This window comes from Mobula hypostoma, chromosome 1, assembly GCF_963921235.1.
Source record: "Mobula hypostoma chromosome 1, sMobHyp1.1, whole genome shotgun sequence".
Lineage (NCBI taxonomy): Eukaryota > Metazoa > Chordata > Chondrichthyes > Myliobatiformes > Myliobatidae > Mobula > Mobula hypostoma.
The window spans coordinates 20,108,001-20,133,770 of NC_086097.1; the positions used below are offsets into that span (position 1 = coordinate 20,108,001).

The following is a 25,770-nucleotide window of genomic DNA, read 5'->3' on the forward strand; positions in this document are numbered from 1 at the left end:
TAGTATGAGAGGGCATGACTTAAGGATTGAGGGGCGCCCATTCAGAACAGAAATGCGAAGAAATTTTTTTAGTCAGAGGGTGGTGAATCTATGGAATTTGTTGCCATGGGCAGCAGTGGAGGCCAAGTCACTGGATGTATTTAAGGCAGAGATTGATAGGTATCTGAGTAGCCAGGGCATCAAAGGTTATGGTGAGAAGGCTAAATGGGAGAATGGATCAGCTCATGATAAAATGGCGGAGCAGACTCGATGGGCCGAATGGCCAACTTCTGCTCCTTTGTCTTATGGTCTTATGGATTAAATCGGGGGATTGCTGTGCAGCGCAGCTTGAAGGACCTATTCTGTGCTGTATCTCAATAAATAAACAAATTTACAAATTGTGGACACTTCCACAATTTCCTGTTGTGCTATCTGAAACCGAGTACTTCAGGTTTTTGAAAGTTTTGTTAGCACTTTATGCCTCTGAGCATACTTATATCTCAAATGTGTCCTTCACTTTGTTTCTGTTACTCTTAAAGAATGATTACATAGCATCACATAATGATACAGCACAAAAGGTTGTCATTTATTTGGAGGTACAGCACAGTAACAGGACCTCCTGGTTCAACAAGCCCACACTGCCCAGTTACACCTATGTGACCAATTAACCTTCTAATCTCTACATCTTTGAAATGTCGGAGGAAACTAGAGCCGGGACAACGTACAAACTCCTTACAGACAGCGAAGGGAGTTGAACATGGGTTGCTGGAGCTATAACAGCGTTACACTAACTGCTACGCTATTGTGCTGTCCTCAAGATCAATCTTTAGGGCAAATATCCAATCCAATTAATCCCTGCGGTTTTACTCCATATCCTGGTAAATCTATAGATATATTTATTGGATTATTCTGCAAGTGATACAACAGAATATAGATCAGTTATAGTTATGGACGGAGTACTGGCAGATGGAGTTTAATTTGGGAAAGTGTGAGGTTTTGCACTTTGGGAGGTCAAATATAAGGGGAAATTGGGACTGATGTACAGAGGCATCCTGGGGTCTATGTCCATAGATAGATAGCAGAGTCTTTTTTCCATGGTAGAAATACATGGAGGATATAGCTCTAATGAGAGAGGGGGACAGTTTAAAAGTGACCTGTGGATTGTTTCTTTACATGGAGTATAGTAGGTGCCTGGAACTCACTGCAATGATTGGTGCTGGAAGCAGACACAAAAGTGACCTTTAAGTGTATTTGGACAGGCCAATGAAATTGAACATAGAACGTAGGACGGTATAGCACAGTACAGGCCCTTCGGCCCATGATGTTGTGCTGACCGTTTACTCTACTCTAAGATCAATCTAACCTTTACCTACCCCATAGCCCTCCATTTTTCACACTATTTGTTAATGATCTTAATGAAAGAATTGACGATTTTTGTGGCCAAGTTTGCCGACAATAAAAGATAGGTGGAGGGGCAAGTAATGTTGAGGAAGCAGTGAGACAGCATAAGGTCTTGGATAGATTAGAAGAACTGGCAAAAAAACCAAACAGCTGGAGAAATTCAGCAGGTTGAATGGTGTCTGTGGAGGCAAAGAGATAGTTGAAGTTTCAGGGTGAGACTCTGCATCAGGGTTGAGTTTAGTCTGAAGTTATGTTCTTTACAAATTCCATAAGTACACAGGAAAAACGGCAAACACTCACCATTTTCTTATTCTCATCAGCCGCTTGTTGCTTTTGATCAATTAACTTCTGTTGAAGTTGGTTAATCTGTAAAACACAAATTTATTTGATTATATTGACAAGAATCAGCTTTTTTTTAGGATCAAAGCCAAATTACTAACAGCTTTTGATTCTCCTCTCATCCTGAATGCAAACACGAAACAGCATGACGCAGAGGTCTCAAAGTAAATTCTCTAACATTCTGCATGATGATCTAATTAGAATAAGAAAGACTATTCACAAACACTGGAAAAGCAACAGGCTATTCGGTCCATCAACCTTGGTCTGCCTTTCCATCACATCAAATTCATTTACCCATCATTGGACCATATCGTTTGAAGTGAAATAGGAATTGATATGGGAGATGAGGGGAGTAATGAATTAAAAGTATTGTATATGAATGCACAGAATATAAGAAATAAAGTGGATAAGCTTGAGGCACAGTTGGAAATTGGTAAGTATGTTGTGGGAATAACAGAGACATGGCTTCAAGTGGACAGGGCCTGGGAAATGAATATTCAAGGGTATACGTCCTATCGAAAGGTCAGACTGATGGGCAGAGGGGGTGAGGTGGCTCTGTTGGTGAGGAATGATATTCAGTCCCTTGTGAGGGGGGACATAGAATCAGGAGACATAGAGTCAGTATGGATAGAACTGAGAAATTCTAAGGGTAGAAAGACCCTAATGGGAGTTATCTACAGGCCCCCAAACAGTAGTCTGGATGTAGGGTGCAAGTTGAATCAAGAGTTAAAATTGGCATGTCGCAAAGGTAATGCTGCAGTTGCTATGGGGGATTTCAACATGCAGGTAGACTGGAGGAATCAGGTTGGTGCTGGACCCTAAGAAAGGGAGTTTGTGGAGTCCCTCCGAGATGGATTCTTAGAGCAGCTTGTACTGGAGCCCACCAGAAAGAACGCAATCAATGAACCAGATTTGATCAGGGACCTCGAGGTAAAGGAGCCATTAGGAGGCAGAGACTATAACATGATAAGTTTTAATCTACAATTTGAGAGGGAGAAGGGAAACTCGGAAGTGTCAGTATTACAGTTGAACAAAGGGAACTATGGTGCTATGAGGGAGGAGCTGGCCAAAGTTCAATGGAACAATACCCTAGCAGGGATGACAGTGGAACAGCAATGGCAAGTGTTTTTGGGAATAATGCGGAAGGTGCAGGATCAGTTCATTCCAAAGAGGAAGAAAGATCCTAAGGGGAGTAAGGGGAGGCCGTAGCTGACAAGGGAAGTGATGGACAGTATAAAAATAAAAGAGAAGTATAACATAGCAAAGACGAGTGGGAAGCCGGAGGATTGGGAAACTCTTAAAGAGCAACAGAAGGTAAGCAAAAAGGCTATATGTGGAGAAAAAATGAGGTATGAAGGTAAACTAGCCAGGAATATAAAGGAGGATAGTAAAAACTTCTTTAGATATGTGAAAAGGAAGAAAATAGTTAAGACCAAAATTGAGCCCTTGAAGACAGAAACGGGTGAATTTATTATGGGGAACAAGGAAATGGCAGACGAGTTGAACAGGCACTTTGGATTTGTCTTCACTAGGGAAGACACAAACAATCTCCCAGATAAAAGAGTGGCCAAAGGAAATAGGATAATTTCCTAGATGAGCTGAAGGAAATTTATATTAGGCAGGAAATGGTGTGAATAGATTGTTGGGTCTGAAGGCTGATAAGTCCCCGGGACCTGATGGTCTGCATCCCAGGGTACTTCAGAAATCGTGGACACATTGGTAATCATTTTCCAATGTTCTATAGATTCAGGATCAGTTCCTGTGGATTGGAGGGTGGATAATGTTGTCCCTCTCTTCAAGAAGGGAGGAAGAGAGAAAACAGGGAATTATAGACCGGTTAGCCTGACTTCGGTGGTGGGAAAGATGCTGGAGTCAATTATAAAAGATGAAATTACGACACATCTGGATAGCAGTAACAGGATCGTTCCGAATCAGCATGGATTTATGAAGGGGAAATTGTGCTTGACTAATCTTCTGGAATTTTTTTGAGGATGTAACTATGAAAATGGACAAGGGCGAGCCAGTGCATCCACCTGGACCTCTGTGTACCTGGACTCTCAGAAAGCCTTTGATAAAGTCCCACATAGGAGATTAGTGGGCAAAATTAGGGCACATGGTATTGGAGGCAGAGTACTGACATGGATTGAAAATTGGCTGGCTGACAGAAAACAAAGAGTAGCGATTAACGGCTCCCTTTCAGAATGGCAGGCAGTGACCAGTGGGGTACCGGAGGGTTCAGTGCTGGGACCGCAGCTGTTTACAATATATATTAGTGATTTAGATGAGGGAATTAAAAGTAACATTAGCAAATTTGCCGATGACACAAAGCTGGGTGGCAAGTGTGAAATGTGAGGAGGATGTTATGAGAATGCAAGGTGACTTGGACAGGCTGGGTGAGTGGGCAGATGCATGGTAGATGCAGTTTAATGTGGATAAATGTGAGGTTATCCACTTTGGTGGTAAGAACAGGAAGGCAGATTATTATCTAAATGGAGTCAAGTTAGGAAAAGGGGAAGTACAACAAGATCTAGGTGTTCTTGTACATCAGTCACTGAAAGCAAGCATGCAAGAAAGCTAATGGCATGCTGGCCTTCATAACAAGGGGAATTGAGTATAAGAGAAAAGAGGTCCTTCTGCAGCTGTACAGGGCCCTGGTGAGACCACACCTGGAGTACTGTGTGCAGTTTTGGTCTCCAAATTTGAGGAAGGACATTCTTGCTATTGAGGGAGTGCAGCGTAGGTTCACAAGGTTAATTGCCAGGATGGCGGGACTGTCATATGTCAAAAGATTGGAGCGACTGGGCTTGTATACTCTGGAATTTAGGAGGCTGAGAGGGGATCTTATTGAAACATATAAGATTATTAAGGGATTGGACACACTGGAGGCAGGAAGCATGTTCCCGCTGATGGGTGAGTCCAGAACCAGAGGCCACAGTTTAAGAATAAGGGGTAGGCCATTTAGAACGGAGTTGAGGAAAAACTTTTTCACCCAGAGAGTGGTGGATATATGAGATAAAAAACTTTTTCACCCAGAGGCTGTGGAGGCCAAGTCACTGGATGCTTTCAAGAAAGAGATGGACAGAGCTCTTAAAGACAGTGGAATCAAAGGTTATGGGGATAAGGCAGGAACTGGATGCTGATTGTGGATGATCAGCCATGATCACAGTGAATAGCGGTGCTGGCTCGAAGGGCCAAATGGCCTACTCCTGCACCTGTTGTCTATTGTCTATTGTCACTCACTGACACAAAATTTTCCAGTCCTGAAAAATCATTCCAGGATCCAAAGCCATTTGACAAGAAAGTTCCAAATTTCTGCTCTTGTACTAGAAAGTGCATCCTGACTTTGCTTTTGATGGTCTAGACCATGGGTTCCCAACCTATGGTCCATGGATCCCTTGTTTTGGTTCATAGCATAAAAACAGTTGGATTTTAAGATTACATGCTCACCATAGAGAGAAAAAAAAGTTTCTCCACTTCTATCCTGTCATAATTTATAATATTATGAACATTTGAATAATTTCCCAACCTTCTACAGTCAAGGGAGTACAAGCTTGGTTTATGCAACTAGTCCTCATGACTTAACCCTATAAGTCCCAATTTTTTTGACTAAAGCTCCACATTTTCAAGATCAATATCCTTCCTGCAAAAGACTGTTGAGAAATGAACAAAGCACTCAAAATGGGGTCTGACCAAGGTTCTATCCTTTTCCACATAGCATACTCCCTTCAGTATTCCCCCATGAATTTAGCTCTAGCGTTTGCCTTTAATTATACCGATTTACTACTTAGCAGGTTGGAAAGGCGACTGAATCTTTATTCTCACATGAAAGAAAATAAACAAATACAGAACTCCATTCAAGTCCTCAAAAAATATCCATGAAAGGGAATTGCAGTAAAGGAGCCACACTACATCAAACATGGTTGTGTCAGGAACAGGTTTGATAGGGATAAAGAGAAGTATTATATATTAAATAAAATTTAAATTCTTGGGAAATCATTCAAGATTCTTTTTACCTTAGCCTCTTTCTCCAAGTCCTGTTTCTTTAAATATGAGATCACTTCCATAGTATTCCTCTCTACTTGAAACCGATCATTTATTAAAGATTCATTGGCTCTTGCAAGCATTCGCGCTGTGTTGCGATACTCCATTTGTGACTTCTCAATAACATTCAACTTGGATTCCCACAAAGTAGCATTGACTTTTGCCTTTTCCACATCTGAATCCGTGGAAACCTTCGCATCAGATTTTTCATCTTTTTTCTTTTTTCTAAGTAGATAAACAAATATTTCTGAAGGAAATACTTTAAAAAGCTATTTGTTTACTAATTCCCCATTTCCAAAAAAAAACCTAGATTATTTCTGCATCAGGTAGAAAGAACATCACTCATTACATCAAAGTTCAAAGTACATATACAGTATGTCACCATATACAGATTCATTTTCTTGTGGGCATTCACAGCAAATACAAAGAAACACAATAGAATCAGTGAAAAACTGTACACAACAAACGGCCAAACAACCAATGTGCCAAACAACAAAAAAAAAGATTCATGATAGTCTCAGAATTCCTGGCAGACAGGAATCCAGATTAAGTAACTGAGAATGCAGACAATTGAATTCCCACCTATTTATCATTCACAATGTATCCAAGTTCAAGTGGCAGAACTAACACTTCCTAAATTAAAGGGTTCTGCCCTTCTGACTGTATTTTGGCTGACAACTGTGATGTTTTGGTGCAATTTTGGGTGCTGGCAGGTGATTCCTATCTTCATAAACACAATAGCCATGATGAAATGGCGGAGCAGACTTGATGGGCCAAATGGCCTAATTCTGCTCCTATATCTTATGGCCTTAGATGCTGGAAATCCACAGAAACACACACAAAATACTAGAGAAACGCAACATGTCTGGCACCATCTACGGAGGGGAATAAACAATCGACATTTCAGGCCGAGATCCTTCATCAAGACCGGAAAGAAAGGGGAAGAAGCCAGAATAAGGAGGGGGAAAGACAGAAGTTGGCAGGTGAAAGGTGAAGCCAGGTGAAGGGGAAGGTGGGTGGGTGGGAGAGGTGGGAATGAAGTGAGAAGTTGGGAGGTGATTGGTGAAAAAGGTGGACTGAAGAAGAGGGAATGCTAAAGAGTATAAGAGTGGAAGTGGCAGCAGAGAGAGGAGACAGGCAGGTGAGGTGACAGAGAAGGAGTAAGAGGAAAGCTGTCAACTCCTCATTTTTTGCTTCTTAACTAAATTTGGAGAAGGGTCCTAACATCTAACCTTGGCTGTGCTCACATCTAACAAATTTTAGTAATTGGCCCACAGAACCCGATCCTCTTTGCGTTCCATGTTGCTTGTAATGTCTCCATTTTTCACAAATGGAAAATGTATCTTTATTAGCTTTTCGACTGTAGTGTTACGTTTATTGGTAGATCTACTGTGACAAGGAGTCATATCCCAAACATTTACCTTTTTCCTGATGCTGAACAGCATGCCACTCGACCCCAGCAATTTGGTTCAGTACTTGAAAGGAATGCGATTCATGTTTACAAGTTTCTGCCCCAGCAAAACCTTCCTTCATTTTGACAGCAGGTTAAAATAAAAGCAAGACAGAAGCGGCTAGACTCAATGTTGCAAACAAATTATTTCAGTGAAATAAACAAAAGCAGGGTTACCCTTTTGCTTTCTTCGGCATGGTGAAGTGTAGTTAAATTCAGAGTTGCTGTACTGGAAGTTAATTCGCTTTCAGTCGGTCACGCACCAGGCCTGCAGCCGTTACCTAGGAAACGGGATACACAATGTTTGGGTGACGTGATATGCAAGGAACATACTTCTGTGACGTAATACGCAGAACTTCTCGTGTAATTTAGAAGTTCTGGGATATACGTTTATAATATACATGTTTAATCTGCTTGCTGATTTACATTGCGTTTGAAATGCTTTATACTGAATTTTCTAAATATAAACTCGTGCAAGGGAGAACAAAGTGTTCAAATTTGGTCTCCACACATACAATGCTCGAGATCTCATTGAAACCTACCGAATATTGAAAGGCGTAGATTGCGTGGCCGTTGACATCCACGAAAAAGTCACAAGCACCACCAGACTTTGTGCTGATAATCGTTTGATATATCAGCCAATTAAGGCAGCTGATGATAAAGATGCTCTCCAAAAAGATCTTGATAGGATGGTTGAGTGGTCTCAACAACGGGGCATGTAGTTCAATCCTTCCAAATGTGAAACCATGCGTGTCAGCAGGCAGAGAAAACCAGGTAAAACATCATATAAAATCCTAGGTGTCACCGTTGAAGAAACCAAACACATCAAGTATCTTGGTATCAAAATCCAGAATGATCTACGCTGGAACTGTCAGAGGCATCATGCAACAGGAGTCCTAAATTTTTTGAGACGCAATTTTCATCATTGTTTAGCTTCAGTTAAGGAGAAGTTGTACCCCACCAGTGTTAAGCCACATTTAGAATATGCAGTTGCTGCATGGGACCCATACACAAACAAAAACACTACTTCCATCGAGCGAGTCCAAAGACAGGCAGCCCGATTTGTCACAAATACATATGAGAGAGAAGCGAGTGTTACTCAACTTTTAAGTTCATTAAAGTGGGACTCTCTCCAAGATAGACGCGAAGCACACCGCCTGACCTGTTTTTACAAAATGTTAAATGGTCAACTCGACATAGACTACCAATCCCACATCAAACCCAAACCTATTAGGAGCAGACGAGGGCACTCAACTCAATTTGAAATACTACCAAGTCAGATGTGTACAGCGATTCATTCCCCCCCCCCCCCACCACCCCGCACAATTAAAGCATGGAATAATCTTCATCCTACCACAGTCACACAACTAAACCCAATTAAATTTAAGGCAGTTTTTCTTCTTCAAAAATCTCCTCCTTAAACCCACCCTCCGCCACCTCCAGATTAAATCCCATGCGGAATAATTTGGAGGATCAAGAACCAAGAACCAAGAAAGGATGTTTCCTATAGTGGGGCAACCTAGGACCAGACGGCCCCGCTTCAAAATAGAAGGACGTCCCTTTAGAACAGAAATGAGGAGGAATTTCTTTAACCAGAGGGCGATGAATCTATGGAATTCATCGCCGCGGATAGCCGTGGAGTCGTTGGGTATATTTAAAGCGGAAGTTGATAGGTTCTTGATTAGTCAGAGTATCAAAGTTTATGCGGAGAAGACCGGGGAATGGGATTGGGAGGGATAGTAAATTAGCCATGATTGAATGGCGGCGCAGAGTCGATGGGACGAATGGCCAGATTCTGCTCCTATGTCTTGTGGTCTTTTCTGAAGTTTAGCACATCAGGTAGAATCCAGTGCTTCGAGTGAGCTGGTCAAGATTACCAGCATTGCGGAAACACTTGTATTTTAAGTTTGCTCTAAACTGGTTTACTATTTTTATCACTTGTACCCAAGTACAGAGAACAATTTTTATTCTGCATGCCATGCAAATTATTTGATTACAACATTTGTATTGAGGTAGCACAAGGGAAAACAATAACAGAATGCAAAATAAAATAGTCATAGTCATACTTTATTTATCCTGAGGGAAATTGGGTTTCGTTACAGAGAAAGCGCAGTTATTTAACAACATATTGCTTTATAACGAAGGCTTTTTCTGTTCTTGGGCATTAGTTTTTACATAATTATTCACTGAAGATTAATTAAGTGTGTACATTAGTGGAAAATAGATTCACCCACCGGTTGCCATAGAAACGAGGCTCTTTTCCATCACGCCGGCCAGTGGGAGGGTCAAGTGGAGTGACGTCAGTGCGATCGGGCGCGACGTCACGCAGGCCGGACGTTCCGTGCCCGCTAAACACGCACAGTGCGGTGACCGTGGAGCCGGCATCGGAGCCGTGGCTCGTCTCGGGGTGAGTGGCTATCGTGGTCGTCCGGTTGTCCTGCCCGGTAAACTGCGCCGGCCCCCGGGTCGCTTGGGTGACCGTGAGCGATGCTGGTGAGAGCTTTCCCTGTTACCGGAGGTTGACACCGGCTGTGATGTTACTGGAAGTTTCTGCCTGTCGCCTATCAGAGCCACAAGTGTCACCTCTGCCCCGATGGCTGTGCCAAACTTTGCAATCGATCTGAGCTGATAAGGCTGCCTCTGCCCTGCTGAGGGGCTTAGTTTACCTCGTCGCTTTCCCTTTTAATCGCATCATTTATTTTAGAAGCGTTATCGTGCTGTGTTGTGCATTTTCTTTCCTGATTATATTTCACTCCTAAGATTGTAAATCGTCTGATCATGTTCCTTCGCCCCTACTCCTGACTATTCTGATTGATTATTTTATTGGTAGATGTAGGAAGCATATCTACATTGACGAGGATGTGAATTTTTAAAGAGGAAAAACTGCATTTGCAAGACATCCAGAGAAAGAAAAACGGTCTTGGAAAATGAAAAGTTTACTATTAGTCTTTCCTGCATGACTTGCTTGTCATTTTCTTTTTAAATTTCCTGAAGACGTTTTAAAATTGTCAACGAAAAAGAATCACTGAAAGCAAAGTTAGGAAACTGACGCAATTCAGTATTGTTCTTGTGTATGTTGTTTATCCTATTACAGACCAGAATAACCTTGTGTAAAGAAAGGAAGGGGTATGAAATCAATAAAGGGCTGAGAAATTAGGATAAGTGGAAACTTCCTTACTGGAATTGTGAAATGGGGACGAGGGTGTAAGGAGTATCTAAGGGAAGGCATTCATTCAGTTATTTAGTAAATGGACAATGTTTGCTTGTTTTCCCTGCTGGAGATGCATTGCTGTGGTAGCTTTAAGGATTTAAGGGTGGTGACTTGTACTCTATTTATTGAGTAGATCTCAATCAGTTATCATTTGGCTGCAGGAGTACATACCTGAGCTTGCTCAGCATACCCACTGCTTCTGTGCTATTTTGAGATTCTTCACTATTTCAGATGAGATCAAGTGATAATCACTGAAAGGAATCCTGATTTATCCCACTTCTACTCTCAGCAAGTCTGGACTAAAATCAGGTAATTTAGTACCAAGCACGAATCAAATCTGGGAACTTTGTGAAATGTACATGGGGCAACATGGTAGCACAACACTTTATGGTACCAGTGACCTGGGGTCAATTCCCACCACTGTCTGTAAGAAGTTTGTTCATTCTCCCTGTGACCGCGTGGGTTTCCTCCAGGTGCTCTGGTTTCCTCCCACAGTCCAAAGACCTACTGCTTGGTAGGTTAATTGGTCATTGTAAATTGTCCCGTGATTAGGCTAGGGTTAAATAGGCAGTGTGGCTCAAAGGGCTAGAATGGCCTATTCTGCACTGTATCTCAGTAAATGTGGATCAGTACCATATTACATAATGTTTATACACTGAGGTATTAGTCTTTGATACGTCTCCATGCTCACGTTACTTCTACTTATTGATAGCAATATTTATTTTATTTTAAACTTGTGAAATGAGGACTGAAAATCTTCCAATATGGAAAACGCAGTGGCCAATTGGCAGGAGGCAAAGAGTGGGAATAAAGGGAGCCTTATCTGACTGGCTGCCGGTGACTAGTGATGTTCCACAGGGGTCTGTGTTGGGATCAATTCTTTTCAGTGACCTGGATGATGGAATTGATGGCTTTGTGGCAAAGTTTGTAGATGATATGAAGATAGGTGGAGGGGCAGGTAGTTTTGAGGAAGAAGACTGGCTACAGAAGGACTTAGACAGAGAATGGGCAAAAGAGTGGCAGATAGAATACAGTGTCAGGAAGTGTATGGTCATGTACTTAAGGTAGAAGAAATATAAGGGTAGACTATTTTCTAAATGGGGGAAAAAAAATTCAAAAATCTGAGGTGCATAGGACCTTGTGTAGTATTCCCTAAACATTACTTTGCAGGTTGAGTCTGTGGTGAAGAACGCAAATGTGATATTAGCATTCATTTCAAGAAAACTAGAACATAAAAGCAAAGATGTAATGCTGGGGCTGCATAAAGCACTGGTGAGGTCTCACTTGAAGTATTGTGAGCAGTTTTGGGCCCCTTATCTAAGAAAGGATGTGCTGACGTTGGAGAGAATTCAGAGGAGGTTCACAAAAGTGATTCCAAGATTGAAAGGATTGTCATATCAACAGCATTTGATGGCTCTGGGCCTGTACTCACTAGAATTCAGAAGGTATGAGGAGAGACCTCTGAAACCTATTGAACATTGAAAGGCCTCAGTAGAGAGGCTGAGAGGCTGCTTCCTACAGTGGGAGAGTCTACGACCAGAGGACACAACCCGAGAGTATAGGGGTGTCCTTTTTTAGAATGGAGATGAAGAGAGATTTCTTTAGCCAGAGAGTGGTGAATCTGTGGAATTTGTTGCCACAGGTGGTTGTGGAGGCCAAGTTTTTGCGTATGTTTAAGGCAGAAGTTGATAGATCCTTGATTAGTCAGGGTATGAAGAGATACAGGGAGAAGGCAGGAGATTGGGGGCTGAGAGGAACAATGGATCAGCAATAATGAAAAGGCAGAGCAGATTCAATGGACCATATGGCCTAGCTCTGCTCCATATCTAATGGTCCAACATCATTTTACCTTTCTCTGCGTCTGTGAGTAAACTCGAGTGACTGACATACGGCTTTTACATATCTAACAGCATTACTGAATAGTATAGCAAAATATGGAAAGTATCTTATTCTGTAACCATGTTCCATGTTGTAGTCGTAGAACTATACAGCAAAGAGATGGGCCACTTGGCCCAACTCATTCAGACACCTTAAGGAGGGAGTGTTTTGCATATTTTTATGCAAGAAGGTTTGCTGACAAATATTTTGCTAAACTTGTACTTCCAGATGTACAAAGTCAGATCAATTTTCCAGATTTAATCTCCATCCCCAATGCTACTGTTTACTCATCCACAGAAAGATGGAATCCTCAAGAAAGCTCTTGGTTCTGGCATCCCTTGTGTCCTTGGTTTACATTTCATCGTCAGAAGTAGACATTTATCACCCTCAATATGGAATTGGAAATCAGGACATATTATCCTCAAGATTAAGTTCTGGAAATGTATCCAACGTGTTTTATGGAATCGTATTTGATGCTGGAAGCACAGGGACACGCATTCATATCTACACATTTGTACAGAAGGGTCCTGGTGAGTGCAGTTTATGTATTTAGTAAAGTCATTAGCTTATTTTGATTTGGTCATCTTGAATTTTTATTTCATACAGTTGAATCTGCTGCGTTTGAAGATTTTAAGGAGAAATTTTAGCTTTATTTGTCACATGTACATCAAAACCTACAGTGAAATGCATAATTTGCATCAAATCAGATTGCTAAGGGCAGCCTGTAAGTGTTGCCATGCTTCCAGTGTCAACATAGCATGTCCACAATTCAATAACTCTAATTTGTACATCTTTGGAATGTGAGATGAAACCAGCAAAGGTCACACAGTCATGGGGAGAACGAACAAGCTCCTTATAGACAAACCTGATCAGTGATCGTCAGTGCTGTAAAGTGATAGAGCTAATTTCTATCATATCTATCACTTCCCAATAAACAACAAATTAACAAGTTTGTTCACAAACAAGAGAAAATCTGCAGATGCTGGAAATCCAAGCAACAAACACAAAATGCTGGAGGAACACAGCAGGCCAGGCAGCAGCTATGGACAAGAGTAAATAGTCAACATTTCGGCCAGGACTGGAGGAAAAAAAGCTGAGCAATAGATTTAAAAGGTGGGGGGAGGGGAGAGAAAAGCACAAGGTGATAGGTGAAACCTGAAAGGGGAGGAATGAAGTGAAGAGCTGGGAAGTTGATTGATGAAGGAGATAAAGGGCTAGAGAAGGGGGAGTCTGACAGAAGAGGACAGAAGGCCATGGAAGAAGGAAAAGGGGGAGGAGCACCAGAGGAAAGCAAAGGGTAGGCAAGGAGATAAGGTGAGAGAGGGAAAAGGGGATGGGGATATTTGTTTGCCATAAATATGAATGAATTTGGTGAGGATGTAAGTGTCATGAATATTAAGTTTGTAAATTACATCAAAATTGGTACCTTAGTGGAAAGTGAAGGTTGTCTAAGGTTGTACATGATATACACCTGGGGAACACATACAAAATGCTGGAGGAACTATGGAGAGGAATAAACAGCTGCTGTTTTGGGCCAATATCTTACTTGATGACCGGAAAGGAAGGTTGAAGAAGACAGAATAAGGAGGGAGGGGAATACAAGCTAGCAGGTGATAGGTGATAGGTGAAGCTACCTGGGTGGGGGAGGGAGGGTGAAGTGATTACCTGAGGGATGTTGGGTGTGGGTGGGGGGAGTAAAGGGCTGAAGGAGAGGAGTGTGTATCATGGGAGTAAGTGAAGGAAGAGGGGCACCAAAGGTGAGGAGAAGAGAAGGGGTAAGAGGGGAGCCAGAATGAGGAATGGAAAAGGAGAGAAGGGAGATCAACTGGCCAAGTGGGCTATAGAAGGGCAAGTGGAACTTAACCTCAGCAAGTATAAAGTGATGAATTTTGAGAACTTAAACCAGGATATTTCACACAGTGAATGGCATAATCCCCTGGAGAGTTGCTAATCATAGATGCCTTGGGGTACAAGCTAGACAAGGTGCTGAAGAAGGCATTTTGAATGCTTGCTGTCATTAGCTAAGGTATCGAGTATGAGTTGGGTGTCATGTCACAAATGTACAAAATATTGGTTAAGCCAAACCTGAAGTAGTGTTTGCAGTTCTGGTTGTTACTCTGCAGGAAAGATGTGATTAAGCCAGAGTGTGTGCTGAAGAGATCCACAAGGATGTTGCCTGGATAGGAGGGTGAGTTATAAGGAGAGATTGGTGCTCCCCCTCATTTCATCTCTACCATCTCCTGTCAGGTTCTTTCTTCTTCAGCTCTTTACTTCTTCCATCTATCACCTCCCAGTTTCTCACTTCATCCTCCTTTCTCCACCCCCCCCCCACCCACCCACCTGCTTTCTCCCATCAACTACCAGCTTGTACTCCTTCCACTCACCCAAACTTCTTATTTCGGCTTCTTCCCCTTCCTTTCCAGTCCTGATGAAGGGTGTTGGCCTGAAACATTGTTTATTCCTCTCTCTATAGATGCTGCCTGACCTGCTGAGTTCCTCCAGCATTTTGTGTGTGTGTTGCATATGAAAGGCTAGAGCTGCTTTTCCTGGGGCAAATGAGATTGAGAGGTGATGTGATATTAGCTGTGTTGATAGGTTAGATAGTCAGAATATGTTTCCCAAGGTCGGGGGGTCTGAAACTAGAGGGCACATATGTAAGGTGATAAGGAAGAGGCCTAAGAGGGATCTGAGGAGTTTCACATGAAGCGTCTGTGGTAAAGGGAATGAGCTTCCAGAGGAGGTGATTGAAGTCAGATTAGTACAACATTCAAGAGGCATCTTGACAGGTACTTGAATGACCAGGCCATAGATGGAAATGGATCTAATGCAGGGAAGTGAGATTAGTTTAGATGAGCAAGTTGGTCAGCATGGATGCAGTTGGCCAAGGGGCCTGCTTCTGTGCTGTACTGTTTCTATCACTGTTATTAAACTGTATTTTGTAGGGTAGAACTGGTAATGATAGAATAATTACAACTTGCATGCCCATATTTAATGTAATGACTGAACCTATAAAAAAGTTGTGAATATAATTTAATCTGTGTAAGTTTCCCTGTTTCAAAATTAATTCATCAGATGTGAAACTGAGTGCCATAATTTATATAAAAAAGCATTTCCTCTTGTTGAATATCGAGATCAAGATTTTTTTTTACAACATTCACTGTATTGTAAAAATGGTAATCGATGCATTTTTCTTTTAACCAGAACCCCCTCAATTGTCCAGTGAAATATTTGAGTCAGTAAAACCCGGTCTGTCAGCTTATGCAGATGACCCTGAGCAGGTGCGTACTACATTTCTTCTTGGGAAATTCAGTTAGTTAGTTGTCTTGGAAGTTATAGCTATGTATCATTTGTGTGTTTACAGTATACAGGCAGTCAGCAGGTTATGGCAGGGCTCAGTTCCTGAGTAATGTTCTAAACCCAAAATGTTTGGAGGTCAAAAATGGATAAAATCACTGTGTGGGTGAGGATAACAGAAGAAGCCGTGGCGGAAGAGTGATCAGGCGCGGGAAGAACCTCACTGACTCTGAGTGACTCTGCTCGGTGCTCCCAGATCTGCTTGGTTTGACCCAGCACCTGATTCTTGTAGCTCGATGGAAGTGGTGAGGGGGAGAGAATGCACAAAGAACCCCCATTCCCACACAGAAGATGCCTGCAGCCCTTTGCAGTCAGTAAATCCAGCCCCATCCGTCCCACCTGTCTCCCAAATGGTTGTTCAGCATACAAGTATTGATAAGATTGAAAGAGTGCAGAGAAAATTACAAGGATGTTGCTGGGGCTTGAGGCCCTGAGTTATAGGAAAAGGTTGAATAGGTGAGGACTTTATCCCCTGGAGCATAGGAAAATGAGGGGAGATTCGATAAAGGGATATAGCTTGGATTTATGCAAGCAGGCTTTTTTCACTGACGCTGAATGAGACTGGAACTAGAGGTCATGGGTTAAGGGTGAAAGGTGAAAAGTTTAAGTGGAACATGAGGGTGGTGAGAGTGTGGAACGAGCTGCCAGCAGAATCGGAATCTGGTTTAATATCACTGACATATGTCGTGAAGTTTGCTGTCTTTGTGGCAGCAATACACTGCAATACATAATAATAGAGAAAAAATGTGAGCAGTGGTCATGGATTTTAGTGATGGATGTATGTTCAATTTCAACACTTAAGAGAAACTTGGGTAAGTAAGGATGTGGAGGGCTGTGGTCCAAGTGCAGGTCAATGGGACTAGGAAGAATAAGCTTGATGGGCTGAAAGGCCTGTTTCAGTGCTGTACTGTTTTATGACCCTAAGCTGGGTGTTCATGATCTGTGGAAGCCCTGTAATTAAACTAACAATAATGCAGATACATTTCAAATATGATACTTAAGAACACTTAATTGGAAATTTTGAATTGTTTAATGTGCATGAAAGGTAGAGTTTTATGCACCTGCACTAATAATTATGGTTAAATGATAATGCTGTGTACTTTAATTGCTGCATGAGAAGCAGAGTTCTAAGTGATTTCAGTGTATAAGAACAAGTTTGATCCTGTTCACTTTTACTTCATCTTATTTTTTTTACATGAAGGGAGGTAGATTTCAGGTGGGTAGGAAGAGGAAGAGAATCTTTCAATCTCATTTGATATTTGATACGTGGGTAGAATTGTGCAGGATTTGACCTGTTCCTTCAATGACCATACGTGTGGGTTGAATATAACAAGCTTGTACATTTTCCCCATGAACCGTGTGGGTTTTCTCCAGTGCTCCTGTTTCCTCCCACAGTCCAAAGACCTACCGATAGTAGGTTGATTGGTCACTGTAAACTGTTCTGCAAAGTTGGTGTTAAACAGGTGGGTTGCAGAGTGGTGCGTCTTGTTGGGCTGCTGTATCCGCAAATAAGTAAATAACAGTGAGCACCAGTAACCACTCTGTTTTGTTTTCGTCATCTTGTAGATGAGTACATGTGAACAAATTACAAATAACTTTGGAATACAAAAGGCATTATATAGGCACGAACAGTGGTGTCCTTATTGGCAGCAGTGTGCTGCAACAGGGCTTTGTTTGTTCTGCGACAGTTTGAATCAATCCCTCTGCCTTGGATGCCAACTCCAGCTTGTGCGGAACAGACAAGGAATGTGCCTAAAGCAATCTGATGTGTTTTAGGGTGCAGAGACCGTGCGTGGGCTGCTGGACATAGCCAAGCAGGCAATACCTTCAACATACTGGTATACTACCCCAGTGGTACTGAAAGCCACGGCAGGACTACGACTGCTTCCCAAGCAGAAAGCACAAGCTCTGCTATTAGAGGTATGGCCTTTGAGTGCTATTGCAGAACTGACAGAGTATTTACTTGTGATTTTACGGAAGGTGGGGTGGGGCGTGGAATCTGGTACGTAGTGTCACTCTGTTTGGTATACATACAGTACACTCAGTAGCATCTTTATTAGGGAGCTGCTGTACCTAATAAAGTGGCCACTAAGTATATTTTTATGGTCTTCCTCCCACACTCCCATTTCAAGGTTTGACATGTACTCAATACTTTAATTTATGAAGGCCAATGTGCCAAAAGCTATCTGCCTGTGACGGTTATTTGAGTTACTGTCACCTTCCTGTCAGCTTGAGCCAGCCTGGCCATTCTCTTCTCGCCTCTCTCATTAACAAGGCATTGTTGCCCACAGAACTGCCGCTCACTGGGCGTGCGTTGTTTGTCGTACCATTCTCTGTAAACTTTAGAGACTGTTGTGTGTGAAAGTCCCAGGAGATCAGTTTTGTGATCCTCAAACCACCCTGTCTGGCACTAACAGTCAGTCCATGGTGAAAGTCACTTGGATCACATTTCTTCCCCATTCTCATGTTTGGTCTGAACAGCAGCTGAATCTCTTGACCATGTCTGCATGCTTTTATGTGTTGAGTTGCTGCCATATGATTGGCTGATTGGATATTTGTATTAACAAGCAGGTGTGACTAGTAAAGTGGACACTGAGTGTTGTTTGTGGGCCAAATGGCTGGTTTTCAAATTTTCCATAATGTCCTAGACAGGGTGGGGGGGGGGAGGTGGGCTTGCCTGTATATTTTATTGTAGGATAAAAGACTTTGCAAATGATTCAAGATTGACAGTGATAGGAAAGCTTCAGACTGCAGGAAGATGTGGGTGATCTTAACTGGGCAGAAAATGGCAAGAGTTCATAGATCGCAAGGGGTGGTGGCGGAGGGGTGTTACCGATTTGGAGTTCTGTCATCAGTGATGTTCTGTAAGGGTCAGTGCTGGGATCTCTGCTGCATGTAATAATGAACTGGGCAAAATTGTAGGTGTTCTGATTAGTGCATTTGCAGATGAGACAAAAATTTGTAGAATTGTGGGTGGGGAAGCAATTTGTCAAAGGATACAGCACAATTTGATCAGATAAAAATGTGGTCTGAGGATTGGCAAATGGACAATGTGAAGTGGTGCATTTTGGGAAGTCAAATGCAGGAGAAGAATTACACAACTCTTTGGAGCAATGAGTACAGAGTGATCTTGGGATGCAAGTCCGCGACTCCCTGAAAGTGGCAACAGAAGCGGGTGGTAAAGAAAACATGGCATGCTTGTCTTCATTCAGGCGTTGAGTATAAAAGCTGGCAAGCCATGCTGAGCTGTGTAAAACTTCGGTTCGGCTACATTTGGGATATTGTGTGCAGTTCTGGTTGCTGCATTCAAGATAAGGATGTGGAGTCTTTGAAGTGGGTGCTGAAGAGGATCTCTAGGACGTTGCTCAGTTTAGAGTGAATTCACCATGAGGAGAGATTAGACAAACTTGAACTGTTTTCTCTGGAGCACCAGAGGCTGAAGGGCAACTTTATAAAAGTACATAAAATTCTGCGAGATGTGGATAGTGTAGACGGTAAAATTCTAGAGGACATAGGTGTAAAGGAGGGGAAGTGGCAAAAGCAACATTTAAGAAACATTTATATAGACACATGAACAGGCAGGGAATGGAGGGATAAGGACCTAGTGCAAGCAGATGGGGTTAGTTTGCAGATTAGCAGATGACGTCTTTGTGGGGAGAGGGGCTTGTCCTGTGCAGCACTGCTCTGTGTTCTAGATTGTATAAATTGCACATGGACAAATGTGGCAAGAAGCACTTATGGCAGCAAACATCTCCAGTAAAGGAATCTAATCACCACCTCCAGCAAGAGTATCTATTGCCAAGCAGAGACATTACTGGCATTGAGTCCCACAGCTGACCTAGAAACATACAAACCCCATTTCCAAAAAAGTTGGGATATTTTCCAAAATGCAATAAAAACAAAAATCTGTGATTGTTAATTCGCGTGAACCTTTATTTAACTGAAAAAAGTACAAAGAAAAGATTTTCAATAGTTTTACTGACCAACTTAATTGTATTTTGTAAATATACACAAATTTCGAATTTGATGGCTGCAACACACTCAACAAAAGTTGGGACAGAGTTAAAATAAGATTGAAAAGTGCACAGAAAAGTCATACTACTGTGACAATTATAGCCACCTGGGCTCGGGAGTACTTTAGAAAACCATTGTCACTCAACACAGTCCGTCGCTGCATCCAGAAATGCAACTTGAAACTGTATTACGCAAGGAGGAAGCCATACATCAACTCTATGCAGAATCGCCGGCGAGTCCTCTGGGCCTGAGCTCATCTCGGATGGACTAAAAGACTGTGGAACCATGTGCTGTGGTCAGATGAGTCCACATTTCAGCTAGTTTTTGGAAAAAACAGGCGTTGAGTTCTCCGTGCCAAAGATGAAAACGACCATCCAGATTGTTATCAGCGAAAGGTGCAAAACCCAGCACCTGTGATGGTATGGGGGTGCATCAGTGCCCACGGCATGGGTGAGTTGCATGTATGTGAAGGTACCATTGACTCTGAGGCGTATATTAGGATTTTAGAGAGACATATGTTGCCATCAAGGCGACGTCTCTTCCCAGGACGTCCATGCTTATTTCAGCAGGACAATGCCAGACCACATTCTGCACGGGCTACAGCAGCGTGGCTTTGTAGACACAGAATGCGTGTGCTTGACTGGTCTGCTGCCAGTCCAGATCTATCTCCTATTGAAAATGTACAGTGCATCATGAGGAGGAGACTCAGACAACAGAGATCACGGACTGTTGAACAGCTGAAGTCTTATATCAAGCAAAAATGGACAAAATTTCCAATTGCAAATCTACTGCAATTAGTATCCTCAGTTCCAAAACGATTAAAAAGTGTTATTAAAAGGAAAGGTGATGTAACACAATGCCTCTGTCCCAACTTTTGTTGAATGTGTTGCAGCCATCAAATTCTAAATTTGTGTATGTTTACAAAATACAATTAAGTTGGTCAGTAAAACTATTGAAAATCTTTTCTTTGTACTTTTGTCAGTTAAATAAAGGTTCACGTGAATTAACATATCACAGATTTTTGTTTTCATTGCATTTTGAAAACTATCCCAACTTTTCTGGAAATGGGGTTTGTAGAAACATAGAAAACCTACAGCACAATACAGGCCCTTCGGCCCACAGAGTTGTGCCAAACATGTCCCTACCTTAGAAATTACTAGGCTTACCCATAGCCCTCTATTTTTCTAAGCTCCATGTACCTATCCAAAAGTCTCTTAAAAGACCCTATCATATCCACCTCCACCACCATTGCCAGCAGCCCATTCCATGCACTCACCACTCTCTGAGTAAAAAACTTAATCCTGACATCACCTCTGTACCTACCCCCAGCACCTTAAACCTGTGTCCTCTTGTGGCAACCATTTCAGCCCTGGGAAAAAGCCTCTGACTATCCACACGATCAATGTCTCTCATCATCTTATACACCTCTGTCAGGTCACCTCTCATCCTCTGTTGCTCCAAGGAGAAAAGGCCGAGTTCACTCGACCTTTTCTCGTAAGGCATGCTCCCCAATCCAGGCAACATCCTTGTAAATCTCCTCTGCACCCTTTCTATGGCTTCCACATCCTTCCTCTAGTGAGGTGACCAGAACTGAGCACAGTACTCCAAGTGGGGTCTGACCAGGGTCCTATATAGCTGCAACATGACCTCTTAGCTCCTAAATTCAATTCCATGATTAATGAAGGCCAATACACAGTATGCCTTCTTAACCACAGAGTCAACCTGCGCAGCTGCTTTGAGCGTCCTATGGACTCGGACCCCAAGATCCTTCTGATCCTCCACAATGCCAAGAGTCTTACCATTAATACTATATTCTGCCATCATATTTGACCTACCAAAACGAACCACTTCCCACTTATCTGGGTTGAACTCCATCTGCCACTTCTCAGCCCAGTTTTGCATCCTATCAATGTCCCACTGTAAATTCTGACAGCCCTCCACACTATCCACAACACCTCCAACCTTTGTGTCATCAGAAACTTACTAACTCATCCCTCCACTTCCTCATCCAGGTCATTTATGAAAATCACGAAGAATAAGGGTCCCAGAACAGATCCCTGAGGCACTCCACTGGTCACCGACCTCCATGCAGAATATGACCCATCTACAACCACTCTTTGCCTTCTGTGGGCAAGCCTGTTCTGGATCCACAAAGCAATGTCCCCTTGGATCCCATGCCTCCTTACTTTCTCAATAAGCCTTGCATGGGGTACCTTATCAAATGCCTTGCTGAAATCCATATACACTACATCTACTGTGTTTAATCTCATCCTCAAAATATTCAATCAGGCTCGTAAGGCACAACCTGCCCTTGACAAAGCCATACTGACTATTCCTGATCATATTATACCTCTCTAAATGTTCATAAATCCTGCCTCTCAGGATCTTCTCCATCAACTTACCAACCACTGAGGTAAGACTCACTGGTCTATAATTTCCTGACTATCTCTACTCCCTTTCTTGAATAAAGGAACAACATCCGCAACCCTCCAATCCTCCGGAACCTCTCCTGTCCCCATTGATGATTCAAAGATCCTCGCCAGAGGCTCCACAATCTCCTCCCTTGCCTCCCACAGTAGCCAGGGGTACATCTCACCCGGTCCCGGCGACTTATCCAACTTGATGCTTTCCAAAAGCTCCAGCACATCCTCTTTTTTTTAATATCTACATGCTCAAGCTTTTCAGTCTGCTGCAAGTCAGTCACCAAGATCCTTTTCCATAGTGAATACTGAAGTAAGGTATTCATTAAGTACCTCTGCTATTTCCTTCGGTTCCATACACACTTTCCCACTGTCACACTTGATAGGTCCTATTCTCTCACATCTTATCCTCTTGCTCTTCACATACTTGTAGAATGCCTTGGGGTTTTCCTTAATCCTGCCTGCCAGGGCCTTCTCATGGCCCCTTCTGGCTCTCCTAATTTCCTTTTTAAGCTCCTTCCTGTTAGCCTTATAATCTTCTAGATCTCTAACATTATCTAGCTCTCCGAACCTTTTGTAAGCTTTTCTTGACTAGATTTATTAGAGCCTTTGTACACCACGGTTCCTGTACCCTACCATAACTTCCCTGTCTCATTGGAACATACCTGTGCAGAACTCCACACAAATATCCCCTGAACATTTACCACATTTCTTCTGTACCTTTCCCTGAGAACATCTGTTCCCAATTTAAGCTTCCAATTTCCTGCCTGTTAGCTTCATAATTCCCTTATTCCAATTAAACACTTTTCTAACTTGTCTGTTCCTATCTCTCTCCAAGGAGATAGAATTATGATCACTATCTCCAAAATGCTCTCCCGCTGAGAGATCTGACAGCTGACCGGGTTCATTTGACACCTGACCAGGTTCACTTGACACCTGACCTGCCACTGTTAACCATTTGAATCAACCATTCACATGCCATGGTGATAAGGGCAGGTCAGAGGCTACGTATCCTGTGGTGAGTGAATCTCCTACTGACAGCGCAAGCCTTTCAGCAATCTCCAAGGCATAAATCACAAGGAGAGCGCTAACTCACAGTGCCAGTGATCCAGGCTGAATTCAGCTGGATGTCAGACTTCCTGACCAACAGGCAAGATGCACAACCGCTCCTCCCTCCTCATCATCCTCAACATGGGAGCTCCCCGCCCCCCAGGGCTGTATTCTGAGCCTGTTGCTGTACACTCTGCTCACACAGGATTACATAGCTATAAACCCAAGTAATCACATTTGTCAAGTTCGCCAATGACGCGACAGTGATGGGGTTCATTACCAACAACAATGAGATGGCCTGCAGAGAGGTGGTAGGAGAGCTCTTGGGTGGTGCCAATAACCTGTTCTTGCATGTGAACAAGACAAGAGATGTTTATCAACTTCAGAAGAACTCACAGCAGTCACACCCCCCTCTACACTGGCGACAGAGCAGTGGAAACTGCAAGCAGGTTCAAACTGCTGGGAGTGCACATCTCGCACAACCTCTCATGGTCCCAGAACACACATCACACACAATCAGGAAAGCTCTCCAGTGCCTCTACTTTCTGAAGCGAGCTGGGCTATGTACATCTATACTCCTGTCATTTTACAGATGCACAGTGAAGAGCATCCTGTCAAGCTGTATGCCTGCATGGTACAGAAACTTCACTGCAGCAGACAGGAAGCCTCTACAGTGGCTGGTCAAAATTGCCCAATGTGTCACAGGCACCAGCCTGCCTGCCGTCAAGGACATTTATACAGAAAAGGGCCAGTAACATCAGGAAGGATCCCACCCACCCTGCTAATTGTCTGTTTGTCTCACTCCCTGCAAGGAGGAGGCTGTATAGCATCCATGTCAGAACTACCAGACTCAAAAAGCAGTAAAGCTGGACAACACTTACACCCACTAACCCATCCCTCCACACCCCAGTATTTCATGATACTGCATAGCGTGGAGGAACAGGAAGACTTTAGAGTGTATGAATAGATATCCTTGAAGATAGCAATTGAGGATTTGAATGTGTGCTGTGTTGGTAGACATTACTGGAATGATGTCATTGCCGTGGAAAAAGTGTAGAGGTTGTTTAGAAAGGTGTTGCCGGGATTATAAAACCTATGACGAAATATTGCATAAACTAGGGTTGTTTCAGAGGCAACTGAGGAGAGAGGTAGATTGAATGTAATTGGTTGAAGTATTAAAGGGAAGATAAGGTGAAACGTTTCTGCCCAGAGAATGGTGGTAGCGTTGAACTCACTGCCTGAAAGACAGAAACACTATACACGTTTAAACAGTACTGGGTTGAAGACCCATAACCTGGAGGTTTCAGGCCAAACTCTCAAAGGTGGGATTAAGCTGGAAAGCTTCTTTTCAATCAGCACAACCATGATATGTTAGAGTATTGCAATTGTATGTGCCCTTTGGCCCACCATGTTCATGCCAATCTCTTCACCCATCCACACTAATCCAATTTTTTTGCTATGAGAGTGTATTCTTCTATGCCTTGCCTGTTTAAAAGTAGATAATTGCCTCTCAATCATACTAATTGTATCTGACTCCACTACCTCTTGTGATGAGTTCCAGATATCATCCACTCTCTGTGCAAAATGTTTCCCTGAAAACCTCTTCCTCTCACCTTCAACTTGTGTCTCTGGTTTTTGATGCCCTGCCATGAGGGAGCATTTTGCAGGGTATGAAGAAGAGTCATATAAAATCCTAAGATTTTTTTTCTCTATCTAGATCCAGGAACTTTTTGAGGATTCCCCTTTCCTCGTTCCAGATGACTGTGTTAGTATAATGAACGGTACATATGAAGGTCGGTACCAAAATTCATATATTTTGTTTCAATGGAGCTGAAATGTATCTGTAATAGGGATTAATGATGAAGTATCAACTGAAATTGAAAGAGTTCTTTGTGATTCATGTACAAGTTTAGTGAAGGGTGTAATAACAATGTTGCATAACGATAATCTCTAAATTTCATCGTTGCTTAAGCTATTTGCGTTGTTTAAATTACTTGTGATACATTAGGTTTTGCTTCTGTAACGGGCATGAAACCACTCCTTTTAAATGACTTGTTGGTTAAAATTTGTTTTCTGATCTTGCTTAAATTGAGTTCTAATGCATTGTTAGCGGAATTGTATCAAGGGGAGCATTAGTTCCTTATACTTAAGCTTATTTTAAGATCTAGCAGTTGGGTGAGCCACAGGAAAACATTCTTCTCCTGTCCTGTTCTACCATCGTGGACCTGATTTGAGATATAAACTTCGTGCCTTGTTTTGCAAATTGCAGGCTGAGGTCTTCTGACCTAATTGTTTCTTTGATGTTGTCTTGCCATGGCCGTGTGGGTGGCCTTTTAGCTCTCCATCCTCATTTTTCCTGCATCCATTTTGTTTTTCATCTGGTTCCCGGAGCAATTCTGTTTAAAAGATTTTTTTAAAAATTAGCTCTGTTTCTCACATGTACATTGAAACATGAAGTAAAATACCTTGTTTGCATCAGCGATTAGCACTGGCTGAAGCAAGTGTTAACATGCTTCTGGCGCCAACATAGCATGCCCACAACTTGCCCTTACTAAACTGTATAACTTTGGAATATGGGAGGAAACCAGAGCACCTGGAGGAAACCCACCACAGTTATGGGGAACACACACAAA

The 25,770-nt window shown here is 42.5% G+C and overlaps 2 protein-coding genes across 5 annotated transcripts in view; one reads left to right on the top strand and one right to left on the bottom strand.

The window, feature by feature from the left end:
• LOC134344458 (basal body-orientation factor 1-like) overlaps positions 1–7,488 on the bottom strand; it is a 44,012-nt gene extending 36,524 nt beyond the window's left edge. Inside the window, exons 1-3 of the mRNA XM_063044288.1 lie at positions 7,388–7,488; positions 5,733–5,985; positions 1,681–1,746 (exon numbers count right to left, since the gene is read on the bottom strand). Coding sequence (XP_062900358.1) covers positions 1,681–1,746; positions 5,733–5,985; positions 7,388–7,407 — 339 coding nt within the window. The 5' untranslated portion in view covers positions 7,408–7,488. The remainder of the gene's footprint in view (positions 1–1,680; positions 1,747–5,732; positions 5,986–7,387) is intronic.
• A 2,042-nt stretch (positions 7,489–9,530) lies between these two features.
• The window catches only part of entpd5a (ectonucleoside triphosphate diphosphohydrolase 5a), a 56,120-nt gene continuing 39,880 nt past the window's right edge, over positions 9,531–25,770 (top strand). For 3 of the 4 annotated variants that reach the window (XM_063044302.1, XM_063044330.1, XM_063044321.1), the window contains exons 1-5: positions 9,531–9,617; positions 12,597–12,829; positions 15,501–15,577; positions 17,430–17,573; positions 24,855–24,930. In XM_063044302.1, coding sequence (XP_062900372.1) covers positions 12,601–12,829; positions 15,501–15,577; positions 17,430–17,573; positions 24,855–24,930 — 526 coding nt within the window. In that variant the 5' untranslated portion in view covers positions 9,531–9,617; positions 12,597–12,600. Of the gene's footprint in view, positions 9,618–10,652; positions 10,731–12,596; positions 12,830–15,500; positions 15,578–17,429; positions 17,574–24,854; positions 24,931–25,770 lie in introns of all 4 variants that reach the window. The other variant, XM_063044310.1, reaches the window with a different exon arrangement.